The sequence below is a fragment of the Pelecanus crispus genome, chromosome 28, assembly GCF_030463565.1.
Source record: "Pelecanus crispus isolate bPelCri1 chromosome 28, bPelCri1.pri, whole genome shotgun sequence".
Classification (NCBI taxonomy): Eukaryota; Metazoa; Chordata; class Aves; order Pelecaniformes; family Pelecanidae; genus Pelecanus; species Pelecanus crispus.
Genome location: NC_134670.1, coordinates 1,967,213 through 1,992,880, shown reverse-complemented (window position 1 = coordinate 1,992,880; position 25,668 = coordinate 1,967,213). Strand labels below are relative to the sequence as shown.

Here is a 25,668-nt window from a genome sequence, read left to right as displayed (position 1 = left end):
GGGGGATCCGTGAGCGCAGACAGGGCCGGGTCCGCGCTCCCGCCCCCTCCCCCCCGCCTCCTCGCCGCGCTCCTCCCGCTCCCTGCGCCGCCGCCCGGCCCTGGCCGGAGCCACCATGGACCCGCCCCCGTCTCCTCGCTCTTCTCACGCCTCTTCGGCGAGAAGCGGATGCGCGTCGTCATGGCTAAGGGGCGATGGCGGCACGGTGCCGCTCACGGACGCGTCCCGCTGGCGGTGGGCGAGGGGAGGCCGGCGGGAGGGGGCCGCGGGCTCAAGGCGCGGGGGACACGGGGCACCTCTCTGTCCCCTTTCCTCAGGGCTTGCGGGGCCGTCGGAAAGCGAACGAGCCGGGGGAGGAGAGGGGGCGGGGGGGAAGGGGGTGGGGTCGGGCTATGCCTGCCTGCCCTTTTCCTCCGCCGTGCTCTCGCTGTCTGCCCCCCGGCGCCCTCCCCCCCCCAGCCCGCTGTCGGGGGTCGCGGCCGCGGTGGGCGAGGAGAGGCAGAGCCCCGCTTTTTCTCCGGGGTCTGCAGCGGGGCGTGCGAGGCTTCAGCCCCGTCTCCCTGCACCTGCGTTTCCGCTGGCGTCGAGCCGGAGTGAAATGTGGCACGGAGATCACCCTGCAGCAGGGGCCGCCGGTGCCCGCCTGCTGGGGAAGGTGCGTGGGGCGGAGGAGGGTGTCCCTTTGCCCCGGAGGCGAGCGGGGGTTGTGCCTCGCTTCTCCCCGTGCAGCCGCTGCGGCGGTGCTCTCGGCCTGGAGACGCCGCTCCTGCCCGAGCACTGCAGCTTTTCCAACGGGACGTGACAAAGCCCCGCGTGTTTAACGCCAAGAGCTTAAGAAATTGCCATAGAACGGCCGATTTTCTGTAACTGAGGTGTCTGTGTCTCTGACTCGGGTGAAAGGACGTTTTGCTATAGCTGTGCACCTTCATTCTGCTGTACTCCGTGTACAGAACCATAAAGCCCTGGCGGTGGCTCTTTCAATGCTTAGCTTTATTGTCTGCCCGTAGTTATTTCTTTGGAATTAGATTCTGGTTCTCTTGACACGGACTGTGCGAGAGTTGAAGGCGGTGGCTCTTGAAGATTCTCGCTTTAAGATTATGGCTCAAAAGCTCAAAGCAAGTGCATACTGCATTTGGTGTTTCCTCCCCCGCTTCAGCTCTTCCCTGCCTTCTTCCAGGCACCCACCCCCCCCCCACCCCCCCCCAAGCTTTATGTACAAGCACATCTTAACCCCCAGTTGTTTCTCAGATGCTGTTACCGATGTGAATGGAACTTGACTCATGGCCGTAGCCTGAAGGAGCTTGTCCTAAGAAATGATATGAAGTGCTCATTTCAATGTAGCCAGCAATGGGACTGGGTCCTAACTGTGAAACTTCTTGGCACACTGCTCATCCTTAACGCTGCCTGTGTATGCACAGCAGACACAATAATGCAGCTTTTTTAAATTACAATTTTCCAGGTTCTCCACACACTTTGTGATGACAGAGTTCTTTATTACATGCACAGTAATTTTTATTGTATCTTTGCTGCTTCAAATTGGAGACTTTCATCCCTGTTAAAACAATGTGAGTAATTTTTATCTTTGAGACAACTTAGTACATCCCTTGGTTTCAAGGAAGTGATTTGACTGTCTCCCTAGCAGCCAGACTCTTCATATGACTCTGAATGAAGTAAAATCCTCAAATGAGCTTGACTGTAGGATGAGATAGTGTCTATGGCATTTGTAGTTCTGTTCCACTCTGCAAAATAATGAAAACAGGAAACCAGTGTCGTACAGATCAAAACAGCTTGCAAGGCTTTAGTTTCTTCATTGGTAGGGAATTAGTTCAAACTGAGGTTAGATATGAGTTCGGGAGTCACACTTTCTAGCAGTTGGTTCAACTGCATCTTTTTTTTTTTTTAATAATTTTGATTTTTAAGGCATGGATTATATTCAAATACAGGACTGGATCAGAGCATGAGACCGCATCATATTTGCTACGTAGTAGAAGAGGGTAAAACTTCTGCTATGTTGTGATGAGACTGTATCACAGAATCTAAATTGGATGTTTAGAAGCAGAACATGTTACATTGGATAGATGGAATTAACATGAGGGAAAAGGAAAGAAAAAACTGTAGGATAGGATTGAATGACTCAGACTAGGCAACCAGGGCATTAGAGTGGAAAAACGTGAGTCCTAACCTGACATGTACCTATCTGTAAAACTCTTCACTCATAGTTTCTTGTGCTTAAAAAAGAAAGGTTATCGATCCATTGTGCACCTTTCGGTATCACAGTTTAGTGTTGTGTGTCTTGGTGTAGTTGTGCAAGTGTTAACTGAGATAATAGCTACTCAGGAGCTTCGAATACAAAGGTAATTATTAAATACATCAGGAAAAAAATTGTCAGATTCTTTGGGAATTGTATTGAAAGGGCTAAACCTCTGACAATACCTGACTCAGATAGTTTTAGTTATCTGCTGAGACAGATATTTCGAAGAATGTGACTCCTTGTCTGGCAGGATTAAAACAGACCCTGAGCAAGCTTGTTAGGCTTCCTGTGTAAAACACTGATAACATAGACTCAGGACCCCCATGCTGAGATAAGCACTCAAGGAGCTGGTCTCGTAGCATTCCAAGGCCAAAGGACTGATGAGCTAATTCGAATGACCATAAATGAACAAAGGAAGCCCAAAAGTTCAACTAGCGGACAAGTGAAGAAGACTATTGGAGACCACCAGAGTACCCCTGAAGACCACCAAAGAGGATGACTATGCCTGCGGATTAGACATTTGCATATGTTAATGAGTTCCAAGAAATCTCATGTTTATGTAGATGAATTCTCAGAAATCGTATGAATATGTATAACTTGATAGTATAAAATCTCTGGAAGTTTGCCAAATCGTTGGAGCACTCATGGTGGAACGATCCCCAGTGCTGCCCAGCGCTGCAATAAAGAATGCCTGCTTAATAGTGACTTTGTTGCTATTGAGTTTTATTTCGGGAACTTTCTGAAGACTCCGTTTCCTCTTACGGAGAGGTTCGGGCTTTGAAGAATAGTATCTGCGAATTTTTGTATCAGTGTCACTGTACAGCACAATCCCATTTAGCTGGTTTTATTTGTTTTGTTTTTTTTTTTTTAAGCAGTGTTGGTTTGCATGCTGTTGGGTTTATTTTCCATGCACGTGTGTTTTCTTGAGAAGCTGTATTCAGAATGACCCCTTTGTGTCCCCCGAAGACTTACCCAATTGAAATGAAACCTGAAAGAGGAATAGTACATGAAGGATAAATAAGTTCTGAGAGAACTGATATAAAGGTAAGAGAAGAGTGAAGGGATACAAACCTGTAGTAAATTGGATATTCGTTAATTTTATTTTTGTAAGTTGGCTTTTGTTTGTAACATGAATGTCATGAATCAGTTAAATATAGTAGAAGTGCTTTTTTTTTCTTTCTCTGACTGTGGGAAATGTTCATGTTGGAAGCAGCAAGGAAATAGCTTGTAGATTTACACTGTGCTCCAGAGCAAATGTAAACACGTGTTTATTCTTGGACTACTGAAAGCAATAGTTACGCTTCGTAGCAGCTCAAACGATTAAATGTGATGTGGTGCTCTGAAATTTCTTGTTCTAAAAAGGGTGGTAAATGGCAAACTGGAGTAAGAAGTGTGAATGGAGGCTCTGCTCTTGATGTCTGTTGCTTGTTTAGACTTCCTAACGTTTGCAATTTGGCTAAAAGAGGCAGTTTTTGCAAATAGGGTCATGGTGATTTGCAGAAGTTGCCTCCCCTCGGTTAAAAGCTGCCGTCTCGAGTGTGGAGTCAGAAGAAGAAAACACGTATCCATAACTCAGCCGGCCTCAGTGCAAAGTCCAAGAGCTTAATTAGAACTGTGGCTAATAGTGGATTTAAGCAAAGTCTCCAGGCTTCGCACTTTCAGTAGCTAATGTAAGCCTTTTCCCAACGCCATGGAGGTGGTGGTGGGTCCTGGCACAAGAGCAGAGTGGATAATTGGGGCAATAATTTCTTAAATTTAGCAAATAGAATTCTTAACTAGTTTCTACTTTCTTAACTCTGAGTCATATCTTCAAATGGTTCTCAAGACCCTATGTATATTCTTTGAAATGAGATCAGCTTTTTTTTTCCTTTGTCTTCTTCTGTCTCTTTAGTATAACCCCTAAATACACTAAATCCATTTGTGTAGATAAGGCTGTCTGTCTTTTGTTGTGGATTTTAACAAATCTTGTCAGTGTTTGTTCTACTGATAACTGAGGGGGTTTTTTGGGGGTGGGAGAAGAGTTGGTGAGTATGTGTAGCTTTAATTGGTGTTTCACTAAATGATCGTAATGTTCACTTCCTGGAAAACTATCACATATACATCATGTGCATGCATTATGTTTTCTTGCAAAGATGGAGGCATCCTACAAATGCTCACTTGAAGCTGAACCGTGTGAGAATAGTGTTGGCCTTCAAGCATTGTGCTGTTAAAACCATTGTTTTTCAGCGTAGATGGGAGTATTTGAGGGTTTCAGAGTTTGCTTAAAGGGTTTTCTAAGGCTACCTGACACTTCACTGGTCTAGAGAAAATGCTAACATTTACAAGTTTCATGACTTGCAAGCTCTTGTGAAAGTTCTGCTGCGCCATGTCTCTTTTTTGTTTGTGCTTGTGTGCGGCTGTAAAAGAGACCAGCACTTAGACAATAGCAAACTTGAAACTGTTAAATTTTAATTTGAGCATTTGGGGAGTTTATTACCCCTCAAGGAGCTTTGGTTTGGATGGTAGCTTCCCAGCCCACCCCCCTTCTTTCATGATATTAACCATTAGAACAACTGTTTTTTAAAACACAATGACAATACCAAAGACACTGCATGGTCATGTATAATCCTGTTCACAGTATCAAAACATAGGACAATTATAGATGGGTTTTTTAATGAGCTTGCTGTAGCAGCAGTTTGTGTCTTTGAGAAGGAGGCGGCTTTTTAAGAGTTTGGTTTCATTCTGAATAAGCAGGTAATCTCAATTTCCATTTTATTGCAAGGCTAAGGAAACAGTTGTATTATCAATAGTCAAGTCATCAAACCAGTTAAAGCTTAATATATCACAGTCACCAAGTAGGAAATTAACTCAGAACCCATCAGAATGTTATCAAACAAGGATAACATTTGGTTTCTTGTGCAAGTATTATTTAATTAATTCTTTGATGGGGGGGATGTATTTTTGTTTGGGCAAAATTTTATGGAGCAATTTAAGTTTCACAAATAGACATTTTATTCAAGCTGTTGTTGTGGAAAGTGTTTAGTACCTGCTGTTTATTTAGGCGCTTATGCGCTAAGCGTTGGGATTTTAACGTAAGGAGTAGTATTTTGAGTTGCTCTTATGTGTTCTGAAATGCCTAACAATAAGCAGTTGCACAGTTTTAGAAAAGTCCAGTGTATGCCTGCAATGTCCATAGATAGGACAATATCCATAGATAGGAAATTTGAGTGCAGAAGGCCTTCTTTCTCTAAAGATCAGAAGTGGAGACTCCTAATGAAAGCATCCTAGTGGATCTGAATGAATAGAAGTGATGTCCTGAAGAAGAGTTAAAGCCCTTAGGGTATATGTGGAGGGATGGCAGGAGTTTCCTAATATATGTCTGTTTGTCAGTGCAAAAGAAATGTGTTAGCAAGGGGACAAGGGACTGGAATGAGGGAGACTGTGTCTTCCATTGATAGTGCCCACTCCTGTTGGTTCGGGTGCATGTGAAACTGGCCTTAGCTGAAGGTGGAGCGAGACATTTCCCCTGCTTGAGTGTGAAGTAGCAAATGTGATCAGTTAGAAACTGTGTGCTGCTTGTAGATTGTTGCTAGGCATTTAAAACCATTCTGACTTACACAGAAGAAACTTTCAAAGTGAATGATAAAACTTAAGTAACACAAGTAGTAAGGAAGCTGACTAGAAACTTGTGAGCCTGTAGGTTGTGGATGAAAATGTGTTACTGACCCTTGTTTTCTTCATTGCTTGTTCTCTGCCTCAGTGCTGGGTAGCGGAGATGGGGAGAAGCACACAGCAATATGTCAACAATGACTTAAGAGTGTTTAAAAAGCTCGTTCTTTTTAGGGAAAAACCCCTAATAGTCTGCATGTAAAATGCATGTTGTTAAATTAGCAGCTTGTAGCATATATTGTGAACTGAATCAAGTTTTCTGTTTGTTCTAGTTGGATTTTATTGATCTGTTCTTTCATCCTTAAGTCAATTTTCTTCTTGATCTAGCAATTCAATTGTGATAAGCCATTTTATATATATTTGGGAGAACTATAACTTGGGAAGTAACTATGTTTAACGTGATTAGAATTACCTTTTAACACTAGCATTCTTTCTAACTATTTGACTCTCTTATTTTAGGTTTTCATGTGGACATGGTAGAATATAAAAATGTTTGTTTCACAGTCTGGGATGTAGGTGATCAAGGTAAAATTAGACGTCCTTGGAGGCATTATTGCCAAAACACACAGGTAAGAGTTCTGAGGTGGCAATTGTTAAAGACCTGTTTTGTAATGTCTCATATATGGAAAGTTGTCTTCTGTCCCTTCCTTTCAGAAAGGCTCCTCACTACTTCCTGCAAGTTCTGAGGGATACCCAGATTTTATTCTAGTTGAAGCTGCTTTGTTAGCTTGAAGGCTTCAAGTGTAGTCGTGAGTGTAGCCTGGCAAGGATTAAGTCCTTCAGGATCTACCAGTGTTCTGTAATGTGCCAGAGCAGCTGGTTGGTTTGTGAGGAGCTCTTCAACTTTGCTGTATCCACGTTTTGATCTGTTCCAGCTGGCATTGGCTTATACGTAAGAAATGTTACTGTCTAAGCAGCCTTCTACATAGTCTGTTTTTCTAATCAGCCTCAAAATATACAGCTTTTACTGTGCTATATCACTGTATTTAGTATGCTGAGTATCTAAAAACATCGTAAAAGATCTTGCTACCAATTGATTAGACAGTGTCTGCTTGGTATTGATGTGACTGCTGTCATTTTTGGTGACATAAATGTGATTCTTTCCTTTGGTTCATAAGTAGTAAGGCAAGCTGCTTATTAGTATCAGGAAACTTTGGGAGTGGTGTGGGTTTTGGGTTTGTTTTTTTTTTCTTTTTGCTGTGTTGAATATAGAAGTTGTTTACAAGAGACTTCTGTGCAGCATAATGGATGTGATTGGTGCAGACAAATGGAGAAGTCTGGATGGACACAAAGGAGCTAGCAAAGTACTGTTGTGAATAGAGTAATACTTAATTTCAGTTCCTTATTCAACCCTGTTACTTTAAACTCTGTTAACCCTGTTAACTTTAAACTCTTTATATTGCTGCCTCATAACGAACTGCTGATAACTTGTTATTTTATAAATTATTTTTTAAAAAGTAAACGCATTTTACCTGAGTTTCTCTTCTGTTTGAATGTGCTGCCTGGTCTTCTTTTTTATGAAAAAGGAAAATGTCAACAAGCAAATGCTCAGCACTGCTTTGACCCACAGGTATTTTGGGAACTGGATAAACTACCGTTTATTCTCAGTACTTTGCTTGTACTCATACTTCAGTACGAGTGTTTTGTTTGTACTTGTATTGAAGTGGTATAATCTTTTTTTAATTATTATTTTAATTATCGACTTCTATGAACTACTGTGTTTTGAAAATGTGGAGTTAGGTGGTTGGATGGTTAGTACCATTTCTGTTTCTTTTACAAAAAAACCCTGCACAGCTATAGCTGCTGACCTCTGAGTGCCTGCATCGAGATGTGTGGTCCAAGCGGGCTTGGAATAACTCCATTGTGTTAACTTGCAGATATTACTGGCAGTAGATTGGTAAAAATTATCTACTTAGTCATAAATAACAACAGTAATTGCATTCTGATGATATTTAAAGATGTGAAATTAGCCACTTCGAGAACCCAGAGGAGAGATTTGGAGAAGGTGAAGGCTCACACTTAGTTCAGATGTGTAGGGGCAAAATGCTGAAATGTGCACCTGCGTATTTTGTAAAATCCTGTGCTGCTGTGTTTCACTTTAAGCAGTAGACTTGATATGCAGCAATGCAAAAGCACTTTATTCAGCATCTTCCAGTCAGAAATCACTGTAGAAAAGGAAGGTACAGTACTCAGGGAGTTCAAAAGAATGCACTTGCAAAGGGAGCAACATCCCCCTAAATTTCCACATTAGAAATAACACCTCCTTGCCTAAACTAAGTTTGAAATAATTCATACACAATGCAGACAATAGAAGGCAGCATAGAAATAGTGGGTTTGAATATAAAAATGTTTTATTTTCAATGTAGTAGAAAATGTGTAATTTGCATTTGGGCAGACTTACTGCTAGTACTATACAAAACCAGGAAAAAGGTCATGCAAAGGGGTAAAGATTATTCTTCAACATATACAAGGGAAAACAAAAACACCTAGCAGGTTTGAGAATACTTTGCAGTTAATGGCAAAAGCATGCAAAAGACAACATCAAATACAGAAATGGGTTAGTTTTGTTCTTTTAAACCTGGTTGTACCCTAATACAGATGATGAGCTTTATTTTGGTGCTCAAGAAAAAATGAAAATAAAGTCTTTCTTCCTGCCACAAATATTTTGCTCAACTCAACCAATATCAGAAGTATACTGGTATAATGGCCATTAGAAAAAAAAAAAAGAAAAAAACTATTATGGACATAAAAAGTTACAAAAATAATCACACTCAAAAATGTATCTTTCTTCCCCTACTTCCAATTATGTTTGTTAATAAAAACAAAGCTTTTACAATATCAGACCAACTATTGGCTTTTCTAATACACTTGGTAAGTACTCTCCCTGTACATCCTGCTTCTCTTAAGCATTTAGCAGCTGTTCTTATACACAAGGTAATGTCTCTGAAGGAATTCAACTGGGTTGTATCTTTTGACAAACTAGGTATAGCTTTTTGTGTTCCACCGAGTTGTCCATTCTCTGTTAGCTGCAACATCTAACATGCTCCAAAACATATTCAGGAAAGTGCAAGCTGCAGACTTGTAAGCCATCCAGCTTGCACGGCATTCTCGGATATTCATCTTCTTTCCATTTGTTTTCCTCTGGATCAAAGGTGAGAATCGAATCACTGTAGTGACCACTGTAACAAAGGCCTCCAAGAACCATTATCTGTTTGTCCAGAACAGCTACACCATGACCAGTCCTACCACTTGGCATAGAAGCCAATACAGTCCATTGATCAGTATCTGGGTCATAAACCTCTGTAGGACATCCCTGAGATTCAAAGGAGGGACTTAGGATCACAGAGGCACCACCAAAGACATAAAGCTTACCGTTATAAGAAATCATTTTGTGAAAGCATCTTGCATAATTCATTTCGCATTTCTTCTCCCAAAGGTTAGTGACCACTTGAGTTCTCCTTGTTTGCTGCTCTACTGTCCCTTCTTTACTGGGATCAAACACGTACACTTGCTTAGAAGCTGAAGATGATGTAACTCCACCAGTGATATACAACTTGTTACCAAGCACAGTCCCTTCATGTCCATATTTATGGACTGGACAGGGATCCACACATTCCCATTTATCTTTAGTAATATCATACTGTTCAGTTGCGCAAAACGTTTCATCTGTGGTTCCCCCAGCCACTGCATAAACATACCTCCCAATAACTCCAACAGCAAAGTCAGAACGTGGAACAGACATGTCCGTCATTCGTAACCAAGTGTTCTGTCTTGGGTCATATCTAAACACTTTGGGTGAAACATGAAATTCACCACCTGGCCCCAGTTCTTCCCCACCTAATAGGAACACAAAGTTATTCACAATGGCAAGGCAGTGTGGTCGTAAAGGCACTTGAGGGCCCTCTAGTTCCCACCAGACCCTTGGTTTGTGCAAAAGAAAAATTTTACTGTTTACCATACTGCATCCCATGATTCCTCTAAATACTGCAGTCTGGGGATTGGCAGAACGAATTTTGTTTGATTTCATTTCCATCAAAGGCTGTTGGTGGACATTATGAAAGTAATTCATGGCTTGGTCAACCTCATGTCGCAGCTGCCGGGAGTATCGATAAAACTCTGATGCTTTTACCTATGAATACATTTCAAAGATATTAAAATTCTGACCAAGAGAAACAGTCCAGAAAACCTAAATGACTATGTGTCAGTAGAAGATTATTTTACTTAGTCTCATTCAGGTAATCTTGAGAGCAATTGCATTTGTGCCCGGAGGGTTAAGCTAATGTACTGTTATCCAAAATCCAGAAGGCAATGTAGTGATTAACAGCAGTGACTAACGTTTTCAGCACAATACTCACATGCAGAACTTAAGCCGGAATTCAGCACAACTGAAATCCCCACATCTAAAAATGGTTATTGCTTCTCCCCCAAAAAAGCCTCTGTTCACCTTCTGCTTGATCCTTGAAACACCTAAATTAAAAATGCACTATTTTCCTGGTTTTGAAAAACATTCTACACAGCCATTTTGTGTTTACCAGCGTCTACCCTAGTCTCATTTCTGCTCAATTCTCAGAACCAAGCCCAAGCAGCTATTCCCAAATGCTAGGCTCTACTCCTTCACATAGCCTAAATCTCACCCCATGAGAGCATACAAAAGGAATATCTCTAGTGCCAGAGACATCATCTCAAGACTGGGGAAGCAATCTATTAGTAGGTTACTACTACTTAACTTGACAAAGGCACAGACATCAAAGCAAAGCCTCAATCTCTTACCCTAAACCAGAAAGACATCAAAAAGCAAATGCGACTACCAGTTATAAACAACTCTTTCAGGCTGAAGTTCGTCAGCAAGCTATCTACAAGCACAATGTTGAAGAGATGAACATGAAAATGTATAAGCACTAGCAATTCTTACGATATTCAGAAAAAAAAAAATCCACAAAACAAAAGAGAGTGACAGGCTACCTACACTCTGCTAAGAAAGGTAGTTGGAGGCTTCCTACACTTGCTGTTGAGGAAAAATACCAGTGTTGCTAGCCTTCCACCTTTCACCAGCACAACCTCTGCCATACAGGAGCAGTACCTCTCCTGGGGCTCAAACGATGGTCTAGGATTAACGTTAGGATATGCCTATAGGAAAGGACAGACTGCTCACGCTTGCTTGATGCCAATGGAGGTCGGTTTGCCCACTTCCACATTCACACACCACCCGCCTGAAATCTTCCAGAATTATCTGAAAGTCCTATTCAGCCCGTAGTAAGGAAAACCCTCCAAACACCTACACTTCTGAATAATTTTACAATACTTTTAACTACTTGTGTGTACAATCAAAAAAGAGAAGCATTAAAATTTAGGTGTTTAGGTAGTAAAATACAACTGTAAGTTCTGCATCTATTTGAGTTTTAGCAGATGAAAGAACATGGACTTCAGCGAGCCTTTTGTGGGAATTGCTAACACCCAAAATACACTGAAGGAAATCCCTCAGCGTTCAAAAGCACGCTTCTGCCATTGCCCATAAGTAGCAACAAGGAGTTGATCAACAAATATCTCTAAGTGCTTACCAGCAGACTGATTTGCCTGTTAAGTTCAAATGGAGAAGCTCTACAAGGAACATGCCCCTCATTACCAACATACTCCGTTAGAAAGAAGGCTCACAAGTTTCTGCAAAACATCCAAACCAGATGGAAACGTACACCAACCATGATGAACCTTGAAGTAAAACAAATGCACATTCTTAAGAGTACATCATCACCTCTGAATTGATTTTAAAAGATATATATAAATGCTTCCTAGCATTTTCCAGGTTTAAAGAAAGACTGTTCTGTTATCTTGCTGAAGGGTCTCAAAGAAGTTTAAGTTGGACTTCCTTACCAACCCCAGTCTCATTATAGAAAAGGAATTTAATCCAAGTGCTAAAGCTTTGCTCGTGTCGTTTTCTACATTCTTTCCAATTCTTCCTCTTCAGCTTTTCAGACAAAACCTTCTTAAAGAGGTTCTGCTAGGACACAGCGCTAGTGTAAGAGCTCCCCGAAGAACTCTAATGAGAACCATCTCATTGCATCTTCTACCAGTTTACAGTGGTTCAGTCAGACTTTCAGCTGCACAGAGAGGGAACAGCATGAACAAAATCAAATGTGTCATTCCATAAAAAAAGAAGATAAGGAAAACAAAAACATCCATCTCTATACTCACCCCCTGGGCAGTCAATATCAAAACCATCAAGACTTCACCAAAATCACCACCATCCCTCCAGCCATAGTAAACTGGAGCTTTAAGGCATTTTCTCTTCTTCATTTTGAATCGGCAAAACTCACAGTAAAAACTGCTGGCTTTCCAAATTAATGCAGCTATTAATCTATTTTTCTGCTGTATTGCAATGCATGCTTTTCTAGTTGCAGCAGCTATGCAACTTTCAGTATTTTCCATCTATATTCTATGAAAAAGTAAAACCAAAAATGTAAGCCATTCGTTTCTAATGTGAAAAGTGATCCCCACAGAAGACCAGACGTATCCCATGTTATCTTCATCATCTCCTCCCCCCCCGAAAATAATTAAGCAAATTAATAAGCTGCAGGAAGAGTAAGGAAATGCAAGGTAAATGTTCTGTAACACAAGTCTGACTTCAGCATGTAGCTGCCCTTTCCCCCCTCCCCCCCCAATACAACCATTTACAGCTGTTGCTCTATTTGTATTTTTGTTACTTGGGCTTTTAGGAAAAAGCTTTCAAAACCATAAGGAAAGGCTACTTTTAAAGTGCCCAAACTAAACATCTATTACTTGTACACTGGGTAACTAACTCTTAACATGGTATTATATGTGGTAGATATTCACTTCGTTCCTTCTGTAGAACTGGTAAAAAAACACACAAAAATCTGGATGGCTCATAAGGTGACTATCATCGCTAGCCACGTAAGCAGAGAACTATTTCAAAGGTTATAAACTTGTGCTTACTGAAGTTTCTAAAACTGCCACTTCTAAATATTAAGTGATGCAACTCAAACTCAACTACTAGCAATACAGAAGCTATGCTACACCTTTTCAATTAATAATGATGCCATCTGTATCAGACTTCCAGAGAGCAAATTCTTCCTTTAACTTGCAAAAAAAGTGATACTTTACTACCAATTAAGCTGAATCAAACTAAAGATCCATCAATCCTACTAACTAGGATCCTTATTATTTTCACACCTACTTAACTCTGGTCGTATTCTAAGCATAATTATAAGCCTATCAACAAACATTACCAAAATGTTAATGCACTTATTCCAAATTAAAATTCAGTCAAACAGAAAAAGTCACACATGTGTGTAAACCAGCAGCAACCAAAATTACTTTGCAACCAAACATCAGTATCCATAGCATTGGACAAGCTGCTGTGCTTAACTTTCCCTATTTCTAGCATGGGTCATTACTTAGTTACATCCCATGGCCAGGACAAAAACTGGTCAGTGCCAGCACGGGGCTTTGAAGGGCTATTCTGCAAGTGCTACAACTCACTCACTGTTCTGCAGCCTAACCACAGAAACACAAGAGCACATAGCCTCTGTGCAGCAAGGACAATGCCCTCAAATTAAGTATTCTGCTGTTCCTTTTTAGGAACTGGCAAGAGAAATTATCACAATTAAGCTGCAATCTAACTCAAAGCTAATCTCTCAAAGTGGAGCCAACAATCTATATGTCACAATTGAGATGCTCAGCACATAATAAATACTGCTAGCAAATCTATCCAAGTCAGCAATAGCCTTTAGACGTAAAAATATGAAGTACAGCACCTACTCAAGAGTACCTTTTTGTTCCTCCTAATAGGTTTGGGAATCTTCCCTATTTAATGGCATGCTGCCCTAGCTAAATGATGAATCCTGTCTAGTGCTTTTCAAATGCACCAACCTTCTCAAGAACACTGGATGGTGTCATCAAACAAAACCTGATGTTCTGCACGATGGTGCCCGTATGCCTCCAGCGTCTTCTGTCATGGCGCAGCCAGCCCTGGACAGCTTCATACAGCTCTATCTCGGGAAACCTGCTCAGACGATCATTATCCAAGACAGACAGGAGCTTCTCAAAGCTCAGATAGGAAAGGAAGTCAGCTCTGGACAGGAGTGGCACAAAATTCTCTAGCAGAAAGGAGTCCAGTTTTTCCTCGACTCCTTCGATGTTTACACCAAAATCGTCCAGAAGTCTCATAATTTCTGCACAGTTTTCTACGCAGATTTTGGCTAAGAGAAAAGAGTGGCAAAATTTTACCACCTCTAGAAGCTGGACATACATGGCAGCCTGAAGGATTTCACGAACAGTGTTCATACTCAGTTCAATAGTTCCATAGTACATGAATTGGAGGACATGACTGAAGCCTGTAGCTGTCAGACCTTTCAAATGGATTTTGTCCTGATCTCGTTCTCACATGTCAGCTGTGAACATAATCCTGAAGTAATCACTCTGGGTGGCAAGCAGTGCTTTATGGGCCTGAAATTGGCGGTCTTCAATGACAAGTGTGACATCAAGAAGCAATCCCTCCTCATACAGCGCTCTCAATCCAGCAGAGACACTGGCGTCATGGGTGGAGGAGCTAAACCCTTCCATGTCCCCTGCCATGAATCACCTGGGGGGAAGAAAAAATAAATAAATAAAAATAAAAATAAATTCTTATTTCTAGTAACATATCACAAGCCCTTCCTGATCAGATAAATGCTGACTGAGTTTCCTTTCATGAAGATGTAGAGCCTTCACCATCCTTTTTGCTTTTTCATCAGCTGAAAAATCAACTTAAGAAACAACCTAAAACACAATCATTAAATATTTCTCCCCCCAAAATAGTCTCATTTCATTTTCGAAGTTGCACAAGGAAGCTTGAGCAAAGCTAACAATTTCTCACTAGTCAAAGGGCAACGGCGCACTCCATTCTCCCTCTCTGTCCTCATTCGGGGGTCTGAGCTCCTGCTGCCGACTTTGAGCCATTTCTGGGGCTCCCTGCACTGCTCTAGAAAGCCAATTCCACTCCTAAACCTGACAGAAAACTAAGCTGGAACTGGGGAGAACAAGACAAACACCACCACTCCCCAGCACGCAGAACACCTCAGAGAGCTTTCTGCGTAGCAGCGAGCTGACTTCTGACTCGACACAGCACGAGAACCAAGCTGCTGCAGAGGGCAGGGCATCACGCGCAACCAGGAACAGGGAAGACGAGTAACACCATCCCTTTTTGGCATCAATCAGCAACTACAACTGGTTCAGCCATTTTTGTTGCACTTTATCCCACCTTAAATTACACTGCAACATTCACTCCAGTATTTGTGCATTTAACTCTGAATTTAGTATAACAATTGCAAGCAGTTATCATGTTACTCCCACATCCTGACTGCTGCCATTTTAACTGGAATGTATTTGATTAGACTCCACCAACAGATAATCACCTCCTCTCCTTAATTCATCAGCACGCATCCTGGAAAACAAAACTGGAGATACTCTTCGTCTGTGCAAAACCAAAATGGCGAGTGGGTGTTTGTAGCCACACCTTATGGAATTAGCACCGCTCCCACACTGCTGAAGCCTGCTGACAGGTTCTGTGCACAACAGAGTTAATGCCGGGAGCGTTCATGAAAATTAAGGCCTTAGGACAAAATTCACATTCCTGAAAGTAAGAGCAGCAGCAAGAGAACAAAGCTGACAATCCAATCACTTGCTCACCAGTATCCACAACAGCACACTCCCCTCAATGTCACTGAAGACAGAGAGAAAATGCAAACTGCTTTGGAGCTTCGTATTGCAAGTCCCTTATTCCTGAACACAGCACATGCCCACCAGAAAGAAAAATTACCACCAAATAGTTTTCCTGGCTGTTGCTAATTGTTGCATAAAAGCAGACAAGGGAAGAATTACTTTACTAACTCGTAGCACCTCAAAAGAAGCAACAAACTGAAGAGCAAGCGCAAAGCCTGACTCTTCAGCATTTTGCTTTCTGATGGGATTTCTGATATCAGGTAAAAGGTAAACACTAATATGAGCTTCTTGCTTTCACTAGAACAGTTGTAAGACCTTCCCCCCCTGTCCCCAGTTCTCTGATGTTTAATAACAGTTGAGCTCATACTTCAGTCTTCCCTGTTGAAGAGATTTAAGGTCCTTTGCCTCTAAACGGGCCACCCGTTTTCATGAAATATACAGCAACTTGAAACAACTATGTCTCAACTTGGTTTGAAATTGGCCAAGAGTTTCATAGGTTACTAAGATTCTCAGACAGTACAACCAGGTAAGTTACATTTCTTTAGGAGACCAACTAAGACACATGGCTCAGCTTCAATTCCAAGATCAATGGAAAAGACTGGACAGGACAGTTGGAATTTACAAATGTGAGACATGAACAGAATAGCACAACTATATATTGGGTGGGGGTGGGGGGGGTGGGGTGTGTCAGAAATGAAGCAACATTCCCCAGGTGACTGAAGCAACATAGATTAATTTAAAAATAATGGGATCTCTCATCACACCGGCTCATGCAGGCAGCAATCTTGCAGCAAGGATTTCTTCCAAACAGTACAATACATTACTGTTTACGTGAACAACATAGAAGAACCATACCAGTAAGCTCCAAACACATACTAGGGTCTTTCCCCCTAACTTGAGAAAGATAATTACATTATAGGCACTCTGCAATTAAAAGGGGAGAAGGTAACATTTAGATGGGACGGCTTTAAAAGGCCTCCTTCAAAGAAGCAAAAAGAAAAAGTTGGCAAGTGAAGATAAGCAGTGACAAATGGTAGAGGGTAAATGCACCACATCCAGAGGAGTACCTTCAGTGTTCCTCTTAAGGATGAAAACAAATAAATAATACACAAAACCCAACAAGCAGCATCAGAGGGTGTCCTGGGCAACCGGCTCTAGGTGGTCCTGCTGAGCAAGGCGGAGGGGGGGACCAGGTGACCTCCAGAGGCCCCTTCCAACCTCAACTAGTCTGCCATTCTGTGATCAAGCTGCTTTTACACAGAGACCGCACTGAATTGCTTTTTGTGACCATCCTTTTAATTCTGACTAAATAGCAATAAGAGACGCACGCACAAAAATCAGGTATAAGCTACTACCCTTCGAATTTTAAATCTATCAAAAATTAACGTGTTAGGAATCACCAAAATACATTAACACCCCCCACTCCCCCCGTGCATTTAGAATGAGAATAGCCTTGAACTAGAAAAACTTGTATCACTAATACTTAAGAGTTAAACGGTGGTCACGTTAAAAACTAGAGATTCGCCAGAGCTCTCAAAGTGGACAGGACTGCTCTATCCCAAGTGCCAACACCCCTTATGCAGATATATTTGTGGCTTCTGTAGTGATTCATTTTTCCAAAGGTAAGAAAAAAATTATTAATGAAGAGTGATTTTCTTATTGTGAAGGTATTTATCAAGAAAATCATGTGGTACATTATACAGAAAAGTAGCAAGTTAAGTATTTCTTAGTAGCAAAAATCTAATCCTACTTTTTTATATCAAAGTGTTTGGACTCATCACACAAATTTTTAGCATGATAAAAAGGTGATGAGCTACAAGTAGTCTTTAAACTATATTAGCAAATATTAATAATTTTAATCTAAATTAAGAGAGTTGAACTACCCCTTACAATTGCCTTTTTGTTATTATCTGTATATTTATTCCGAACTTAGCTAACACTCGTGGCATCTTCTGAGCAGATTACATTCATGAGATTGTGCCTTTTGGTCAAGAGACACAGCTTTTGACCAAATGCCAACCTCATTTGTCAGAAAGACAGAAATCACAAACACATTACATTTCTACAAATTTCCCCCAAACTGGCAGCTAGATAAACAAAAAAGATCCAGTGCCTTCAGTGTGAGCTCAACAGTTACCTACTCAGCTTTGCTTGCTGAAAGGCAAATCACCACACAGGTAGATCCAAAGCACCTGTGGGGTATAATTAAGGCACGTGAAAGGAGCTGAGTGACAGTGGGAAAGTTTCTAGGACACACAGCAGAAATTAAACACATTGCCTAGGTGTTGGAAGGCAAAAGACAGAAAGGGTGTTGGTGCACGGTGGTATGCTGAGGGGATCCCAGTGTGCACGGGGGCAATGGTGGTGAAAGAGCTGGGCTGTGATCTTAGGGACGAGGATACACAGCAAAGAAGTCAACGGGAAGCCAGGCTTCAGCACTTCTGCCCCTTTATCCAGTGACAGCTCTATGCTTCCCCTCGTCGTCTTCTAAAGGAGGGAAAAAAACCCCGAACGACAAAAAACCCCAAGAACTTTACCTTTTCCAGTGACACTGAGGTGTTTACCAAAGCGGTCCGAGCTGCAGTGCCACTCCCGAGCGGTGCTCGTTCTGCTCACAGGTACTGTTTTTGTCCCTGTCCTGGTTTCAACTGGGATAGAGTTAATTTTCTTCCTAGCAGCAGGCATAGTGCTGTGGTTTGGATTTAGTAGGAGAAGAATGTTGATAACACGCTGATGTTTTTAGTTGTTGCTGAGTACTGCTTATGCTAGTCAAGGACTTTTTCAGCTTCCCATGCTCTGCCAGGCGCACAAGAAACTGGGAGGGGGCACAGCCAGAATAGTTGATCCAAACTGACCAAAGGGCTATTCCATACCATACAGCGTCATGCTCAGTATATAAACTGGGAGGGGGTGGCCAGGGAGCAGCGATCGCTGCTCGGGAACTGTCTGGGTATCGGTCGGCGGGTGGTGAGCAATTGCATTGTGCATCACTTGCTTCGTGTATCATTATTATTATTATCATTATTATACTGTTACTATTAGCATTACTATTTTACTTTATTTCAATTATTAAACTGTTCTTATCTCAGCCCAGGAGTGTTTCTCACTCTTACTCCTCTGATTCTCTCCCCCATCCCATCGGGGTAGGGGGAGTGAGCGAGCGGCTGCGTGGTGCTTAGTTGCTGGCTGGGGCTAAACCACGACAGTCCTTTTTGGCGCCCAACGTGGGGCACGGAGGGTTTGAGATAACAACAGATTAACCAGAGTGTATTAAGGAGTCTGCTAACAGTTGCCGGTCACGATATTAGTTCATCTGATCTGCACCATGTTCTTTTTTTTTGCAGCACGCGTTAAAGCTTGTTGTCAGTTTGTGTAGTGTGCTATGCTCTGCAGTGATTCATGATCTTTTGCTTGGGAGGCTCCTTATCAAAACCCTGACCTTGAGCATTCTTTGGTATTTGGGTTTCATACAGAAGTCACTACTGTACTTCGGGTACTACCTCATAGAGAGAGTTAGCAATTATACTTCTTACTCTGAGAGGCTTGTTGTGGAGGAAATACAGAATGGCACCTTTGCTGCTTTCTTCTATGATGTTTCCTCCTTCATTACAACAACTTTCCAGTATCTTGAACACCCCTGGGCAGTTAAGATACTTCTATTGATACTTCTTGGGAATGTTGTTTCCATTTTGATAAAGGTCAGTAAGCAGTTTAAAAATATCATCCAGAGATCTACCCCAAGGCTGGATAGTTATGAGTGGCAGGGTGTGTGGGATCGTTTGCGCAAGTACCTAGGGCAGTGGGGACCTCCAGTGTTTTGGAACTTCACCCCTGAACAAGTGCAGAATCCTGAAGAATTAGTAAAGTATTTGGAAGAAGTATGTTGTCACCCTGGTAGCTCCAGAGAGACACAAATCATTGCAACATGCTGGGGACTAGCCCATGCCTATCAAGCCGTGGTCAACACTAATCAGTACCCTCAAAAGAAAGAGAAGGTCTCTGGATCTGATGACAAAACAACAAGCACTGTGGCTACTCAAACCCCCACTACAGGCCCTGCGGCTACTCCAACCCCCACTACAGGCCTTGCAGCTACTCAAACCCCTGCCCCAGGCACTGTGGCTACTCCAGCCACAGCCATGAGCACTGCGGCTACTCAAACCACAGCCATGGGCACTGCGGCTACTCAAAACCCAGTAACAGACACTGCGGCTAAACCAGAGAACCAACCTGCACCGGTATCAGTTGCCCCTATACAGAAGAAAAAATACACGAGGAAATCAGTTCGCTTAGTAAGGGATGAAGATGAACCAGGGCCATCATGAGAACCAGAGGAGGAAGAACCCATAAATGAGATGGTGACCACCCGATGCCTATCCCTGAGTGAGCTGCGAGATATGCGAAAAGATTTCGGTCGTCATCCAGGCGAGCACATCATCACCTGGCTGCTCCGATGCTGGGATAACGGGGCCAGTAGCCTGGATTTAGAGGGTAGGGAAGCCAAGCAGCTGGGATCCCTTTCCAGGGAAGGGGGCATTGACAAAGCAATTGGACAAGGGGCAAAACCGCTCAGCCTCTGGAGGCGACTTCTGTCAAGCGTGAAGGAAAGGTATCCCTTCAAGGAGGATGTTTTATACCGCCCAAGCAAAAAGGAAACACAAGCTTTCTTAGGCATTGTGGGTTTTTGGAGAATGCATATTCCAAATTACAGCCAGATCGTAAGCCCTCTCTATCAAGTGACCCGGAAGAAGAACGAATTCAAATGGGGCCCTGAGCAACAACAAGCCTTTGAACAAATTAAACGTGAGATAGTTCATGCAGTAGCCCTTGGGCCAGTCTGGGCAGGGCAGGATATTAAAAATGTGCTCTACACTGCAGCCGGGGAGAATGGCCCTACCTGGAGCCTCTGGCAGAGAGCAGCAGGGGAGACTCGAGGTCGACCCCTAGGGTTTTGGAGTCGGGGATACAGAGGATCCGAAGCCCGCTATACTCCAACTGAGAAAGAGATACTGGCAGCATATGAAGGGGTTCGAGCTGCTTCAGAAGTGGTTGGTACTGAAGCACAGCTCCTGCTGGCACCCCGACTGCCGGTGCTGGGCTGGATGTTCAAAGGGAGGGTCCCCTCTACACATCATGCAACTGATGCTACATGGAGTAAGTGGGTTGCATTGATCAAACAACGGGCTCGAATAGGAAACCCCAGTCGCCCAGGAATCTTGGAAGTGATCATGGACTGGCCAGAAGGAAAAAACCTTAGAATATCACCAGAGGAGGAGGTGACACGTGCTGGCTGGGGCTAAACCATGACAGTCCCTCAACACCGCTGCTCGCCAAAGAGCCCTGTTCGGGCCAGGAACTCAGCTGGCCTCCTTCAGCTCGCCTGCCTGACACTGTGAGCATCCCTCTGCTGGCAGCGAAAGCTCCTGGGCCGAGCTCACCAACGAACGGGGCAGGCGGGCTTGGAGTTCCAGACCTGCCACCGCCCGCCGCGCCCGGCTCGGGGCCGGGGCCAGGGCCGGGGCCGTCCCTCAGGGGCCGCCCCGCCATCCCCCGCCCCGCGGGCGCGCAAGGCTTTCACGGCGCCCGCCCGGCACGGCCCGGCCCGGCCCGGCCATGCCTGCCGCCCCGCCACAGCCTGCCTCCCCCACCCCGGCGCCCGCGGGCACCTGGCCCGCCGCCCCCGCCTCGGCCGGCGGGGCCGGGGAAGGAGGGTCCCTGAAGGCCGGGAAGGGGCCCGGGCCGCCCTCGGTGGGGCGGGCAGCGGCGGGAGGGCCCGGGAGACCCCGGCGGTGGCTTCCCCTACCTCTGGGCAGCGGCGGCGCTGAAGACGCGGCTCCTCCCGCTGGAGCGGCGCAGAGGGGGGCCTCTGGGGAACAGAAAGCCGGGGGCGGCGGAGGGAGGCTTCAGCCGGGGGGCTGAAGAGAGGGGCAATGGCTGAGGCAAAGCCGGGAGGAGGAGGAGGCGGCGGAGGCGGAGGAAGCGGGGATCCTGGGCTCCCTCCTCCCCGCGGTTCGTGCTCGGGGGGAGCCGCCCCCCGCCGCCCCCCACCGCCCGCGCACCGGCGCTCCCGGCCCTGCCTGGCCTCGCCCCCGGGTTCCCGGCCGCTCACGCTCGGTTCCCTTCTGTGCTGCCCAGCGCGGCCGCAGGCGCCATCTTCCCCCGTGACAGGCACCCCGCGCCAGCTGGCACTGCCGCCGCCAGCTGCGGGGAGCTGAGTCCCTCAGTGCAGGGGGGCACTGGTAATTAGCATTACACCTGTTTTTTAATTACAGACCAGGGAAATTATTTGGACAGCAGTGACATCAGTTGGCCTTTTCCACTCAAGCCAGCTTGACAGTTGAGTAACCAGCAGTGGAACTTGGCGTGTTAAGGACACCTTTACAGATCCAAGAGATGAGCTGAGTAAAGCTGAAATGCTCTTGGCCAATGCAGAAGGTGTGCACTAATTGGGTAACTAAAATTGTCTTACAAATTAAGGAGCAAAAAAGCAAGCCAACTTTAATCATCGCTTAAAATACTATGTCTTTAATCTTAATTATGAAAATGCGCCTCTGATACTTACACAGAATCACACCATGCAGTGTACTTAATGTAATGACTTGCTACAATCCCTTATGTTTTTGTTTGGAAGTAGAGAAGACCATAAAGGTACCAAGCAGTGAGTGGGCTTACTGCTCTGTAGAGAAGTATGGAAAGTTGCTTAATAAGATAAGAGTTGAGAGTCTGGATTATTCCTGCGTTCTTGCGGATCCTTCTGCCACTGCCAGTTTCCTAAATGTACGTTGCATGGAGATCTTAGGATGAGACTGAAACATTAGATATGTTAAGTCAGTCTGGACAGTGAAGATCCTCACTTGTTCTACATACAGTCGGTTCTTCAACAGTTCTGTGTACAACAACCTGCACGTAAATGCAGTTGTGAAAATCATATACAGTTACAATTCAACTGGAAGTTCCTGCTAAGGTTATCAATCGTGTAATACTGTTGTCGAGTGTTAATGCTGTCTCCTGGTGTTGCACTGTCAAATCCAGCATTGAAATATTATCAAAGCGGCTCACATCCAAGTGTGCAGCTGTAGCACCTCTGGCTGGGCAATGTCCCAGTGACAAGAGGCAAACAGCAGTAGCAGGATAGGAGAGACAGTGAAGGCGGTATTGAAAATAATTGTGGGAGATGGGGGAGGAGATAAAATTGTTTTGTATTTTGCATTTCCTCATGTGGTTGCGGAGGTTGGGAACTGGGTTTGACAGCTGTAAATGTGGTCAAAAGAAAGGATTCTTTGTCCATTTTTCCCCGAAATATTTTGAGTAAAGCTTCTATTTAAACAGCTACTGTTAAAATGTGAACCTAAATAGATACATTGCAGTTGCACTGTGACACAGCTCATATTGCAGGTAACAAATTATTCCTACTTCCAGAAGTAGCCCAGTGTCCAAGATTAAAGTCTTAGGGTTTGGGTGCTAAATACACTCATTGGAGTGCTCAACTGAACAATTTTTGCTTTGTTTTTCATAGCACACCAAGCTGTGTTGACTTTCTTTGATGGCATTTCCTTGCTTATGACAAACAAGCACAGATCAAACTGTTCCACCATTACTGTTTTGTTAACAAACAGCAGTCCCCGCCGCCCTTGGGCGCTGGGGCCGTGTGGCGAGGGCTGCTTCCGCGGCCGGGGCCTGTGGCGAGCGCGACGCCATTTTGTCCGCCCTGGAGCCGGGGCGGCCGTGGCGAGCGGGACGCCATTTTGTCCGCCCTGGAGCCGGGGCGGCCGTGGCGAGCGCGACGCCATTTTGTCCGCCCTGGAGCCGGGGCGTGTGGCGAGCGCGAGGTTCCCCGCCCACGGAGCCGCAGCTGCCGCTGCCGCTGCCGCCTGCGCTTCCTGAGGCGGCGCCGGGCGAACCCGCGCTTCAGCAGCCGCCTGCTCGCTGCGGGGGGATCCGTGAGCGCAGACAGGGCCGGGCCGCGCTCCCGCCTCCTCGCCGCGCTCCTCCCGCTCCCTGCGCCGCCGCCCGGCCCCGGCCGGAGCCGCCATGGACCCGCCCCCGTCTCCTCGCTCTTCTCACGCCTCTTCGGCGAGAAGCGGATGCGCGTCGTCATGGCTAAGGGGCGATGGCGGCACGGTGCCGCTCACGGACGCGTCCCGCTGGCGGTGGGCGAGGGGAGTCCGGCGGGAGGGGGCCGCGGGCTCAAGGCGCGGGGGACACGGGGCACCTCTCTGTCCCCTTTCCTCAGGGCTTGCGGGGCCGTCGGAAAGCGAACGAGCCGGGGGAGGAGAGGGGGCGGGGGGGAAGGGGGTGGGGTCGGGCTATGCCTGCCTGCCCTTTTCCTCCACCGTGCTCTCGCTGTCTGCCCCCCGGCGCCCTCCCCCCCCCAGCCCGCTGTCGGGGGTCGCGGCCGCGGTGGGCGAGGAGAGGCAGAGCCCCGCTTTTTCTCCGGGGTCTGCAGCGGGGCGTGCGAGGCTTCAGCCCCGTCTCCCTGCACCTGCGTTTCCGCTGGCGTCGAGCCGGAGTGAAATGTGGCACGGAGATCACCCTGCAGCAGGGGCAGCCGCTGCGGCTCTCTCTTTTTTTTTTTTTTTTTTTTTTTTTTAAAATAACTTTGCTTTTAAGGCATGGATTATATTCATAATACAGGACTGGATCAGAGCATGAGACCGCATCATACTTGCTATGTAGTATAAGAGGGTGAAACTTCTGCCATGTTGTGATGAGACCGTATCACAGAACCTAAATTGGATGTTTGGAAGCAGAACATGTTACATTGGAGATCACGGGATTCATTTATACCTGTAAGATGGAAAAGAAGTTTTTCCTAGTGTTGTGCTTTGTGTATCAGCACTTTTGAGGAGATATGTGTGAATGAATACTGGGACTGGATGAAACTTTTCCTCAAGGTGATAAATTTGAATTTATGATTGGCAAGTATGCTGGGCAAGGCTTGGCATTTAAGTGGTATGCCAGTGAAGTACCTGGATGGGGTAAGGTGTTTCTGGTGAAATATGTAGGGGAAGATATTATATGGGTGAGTTGATAGTGAACAGAGTATTAATTTATAATTCAAACTTCCCTTTCACAACTTTCTTCTGTTTCTGCAGAACTCAATAACACAAAGTCTGTCTTAAGAGCTAAATTAATTCTACTTTAACTTGAATTCTGCAGACTTTGACTATTTCTCATGAGGTACCATTGCCAACAGCTAACATGACACACTCTCTTTTGTATTCTCCAAATACAGTTGTGGTAAAAGGTGGACATGTCATGATACACTGTTACTGAAATTTTGTTTTATAAAAAAAATGCACTTGTATAATGAAGTATTTTTCAGAAATACAAAGTTAACATGATTCTGAGGAAATGAATGTAAAATAATTCCTGTGTCTTCATTATAGATGGAATTAACATGAGGGAAAAGGAAAGAAAAAACTGTAGAATAGGATTGAATGGCTTAGACTAGGCAACCGGGGCATTAGAGTGGAAAAAATGAGTCCTAATCTGACATGTACCCATCTGTAAAACTCTTCACTCATAGTTTCTTGTGCTTAAAAAAGAAAGGTTATTGATCCATTGTGCACCTTTCGGTATTGCAGTTTAGTGTTGTGTGTCTTGGTGTAGTTGTGCAAGTGTTAACTGAGATAATAGCTACTCAGGAGCTTCGAATACAAAGGTAATTATTAAATACATCAGGAAAAAAATTGTCAGATTCTTTGGGAATTGTGTCACCGTACAGCACAACCCCATTTAGCTGGTTTTATTTTTTTTTTTTTTTTTTTTTTTTTAAGCACTGTTGGTTTGCATGCTGTTGGGTTTTTTTTTTCCATGCACGTGTGTTTTCTTGAGAAGCTGTATTCAGAATGACCCCTTTGTGTCCCCCAAAGACTTACCCAATTGAAACGAAACCTGAAAGAGGAATAGTACATGAAGGATAAATAAGTTTTGAGAGAACTGATATAAAGGTAAGAGAAGAGTGAAGGAATACAAACCTGTAGTAAATTGGAAATCGTTAATTTTGTTTTTGTAAGTTGGCTTTTGTTCGTAACATGAATGTCATGAATCAG

The 25,668-nt window shown here is 44.4% G+C and overlaps 2 protein-coding genes across 2 annotated transcripts in view; one reads left to right on the top strand and one right to left on the bottom strand.

Annotated features, from left to right (window-relative positions):
- The window catches only part of LOC104032779 (polypyrimidine tract-binding protein 1-like), a 213,163-nt gene that overhangs the window by 178,544 nt on the left and 8,951 nt on the right, over window positions 1-25,668 (top strand). The window lies entirely within an intron of this gene.
- LOC104031699 (kelch-like protein 15) lies at window positions 8,922-14,488 on the bottom strand. Its single transcript, XM_075725275.1, is given in 2 exon segments — window positions 8,922-10,028; window positions 13,784-14,488. Coding segments are annotated over 2 exon segments (1,812 nt in total).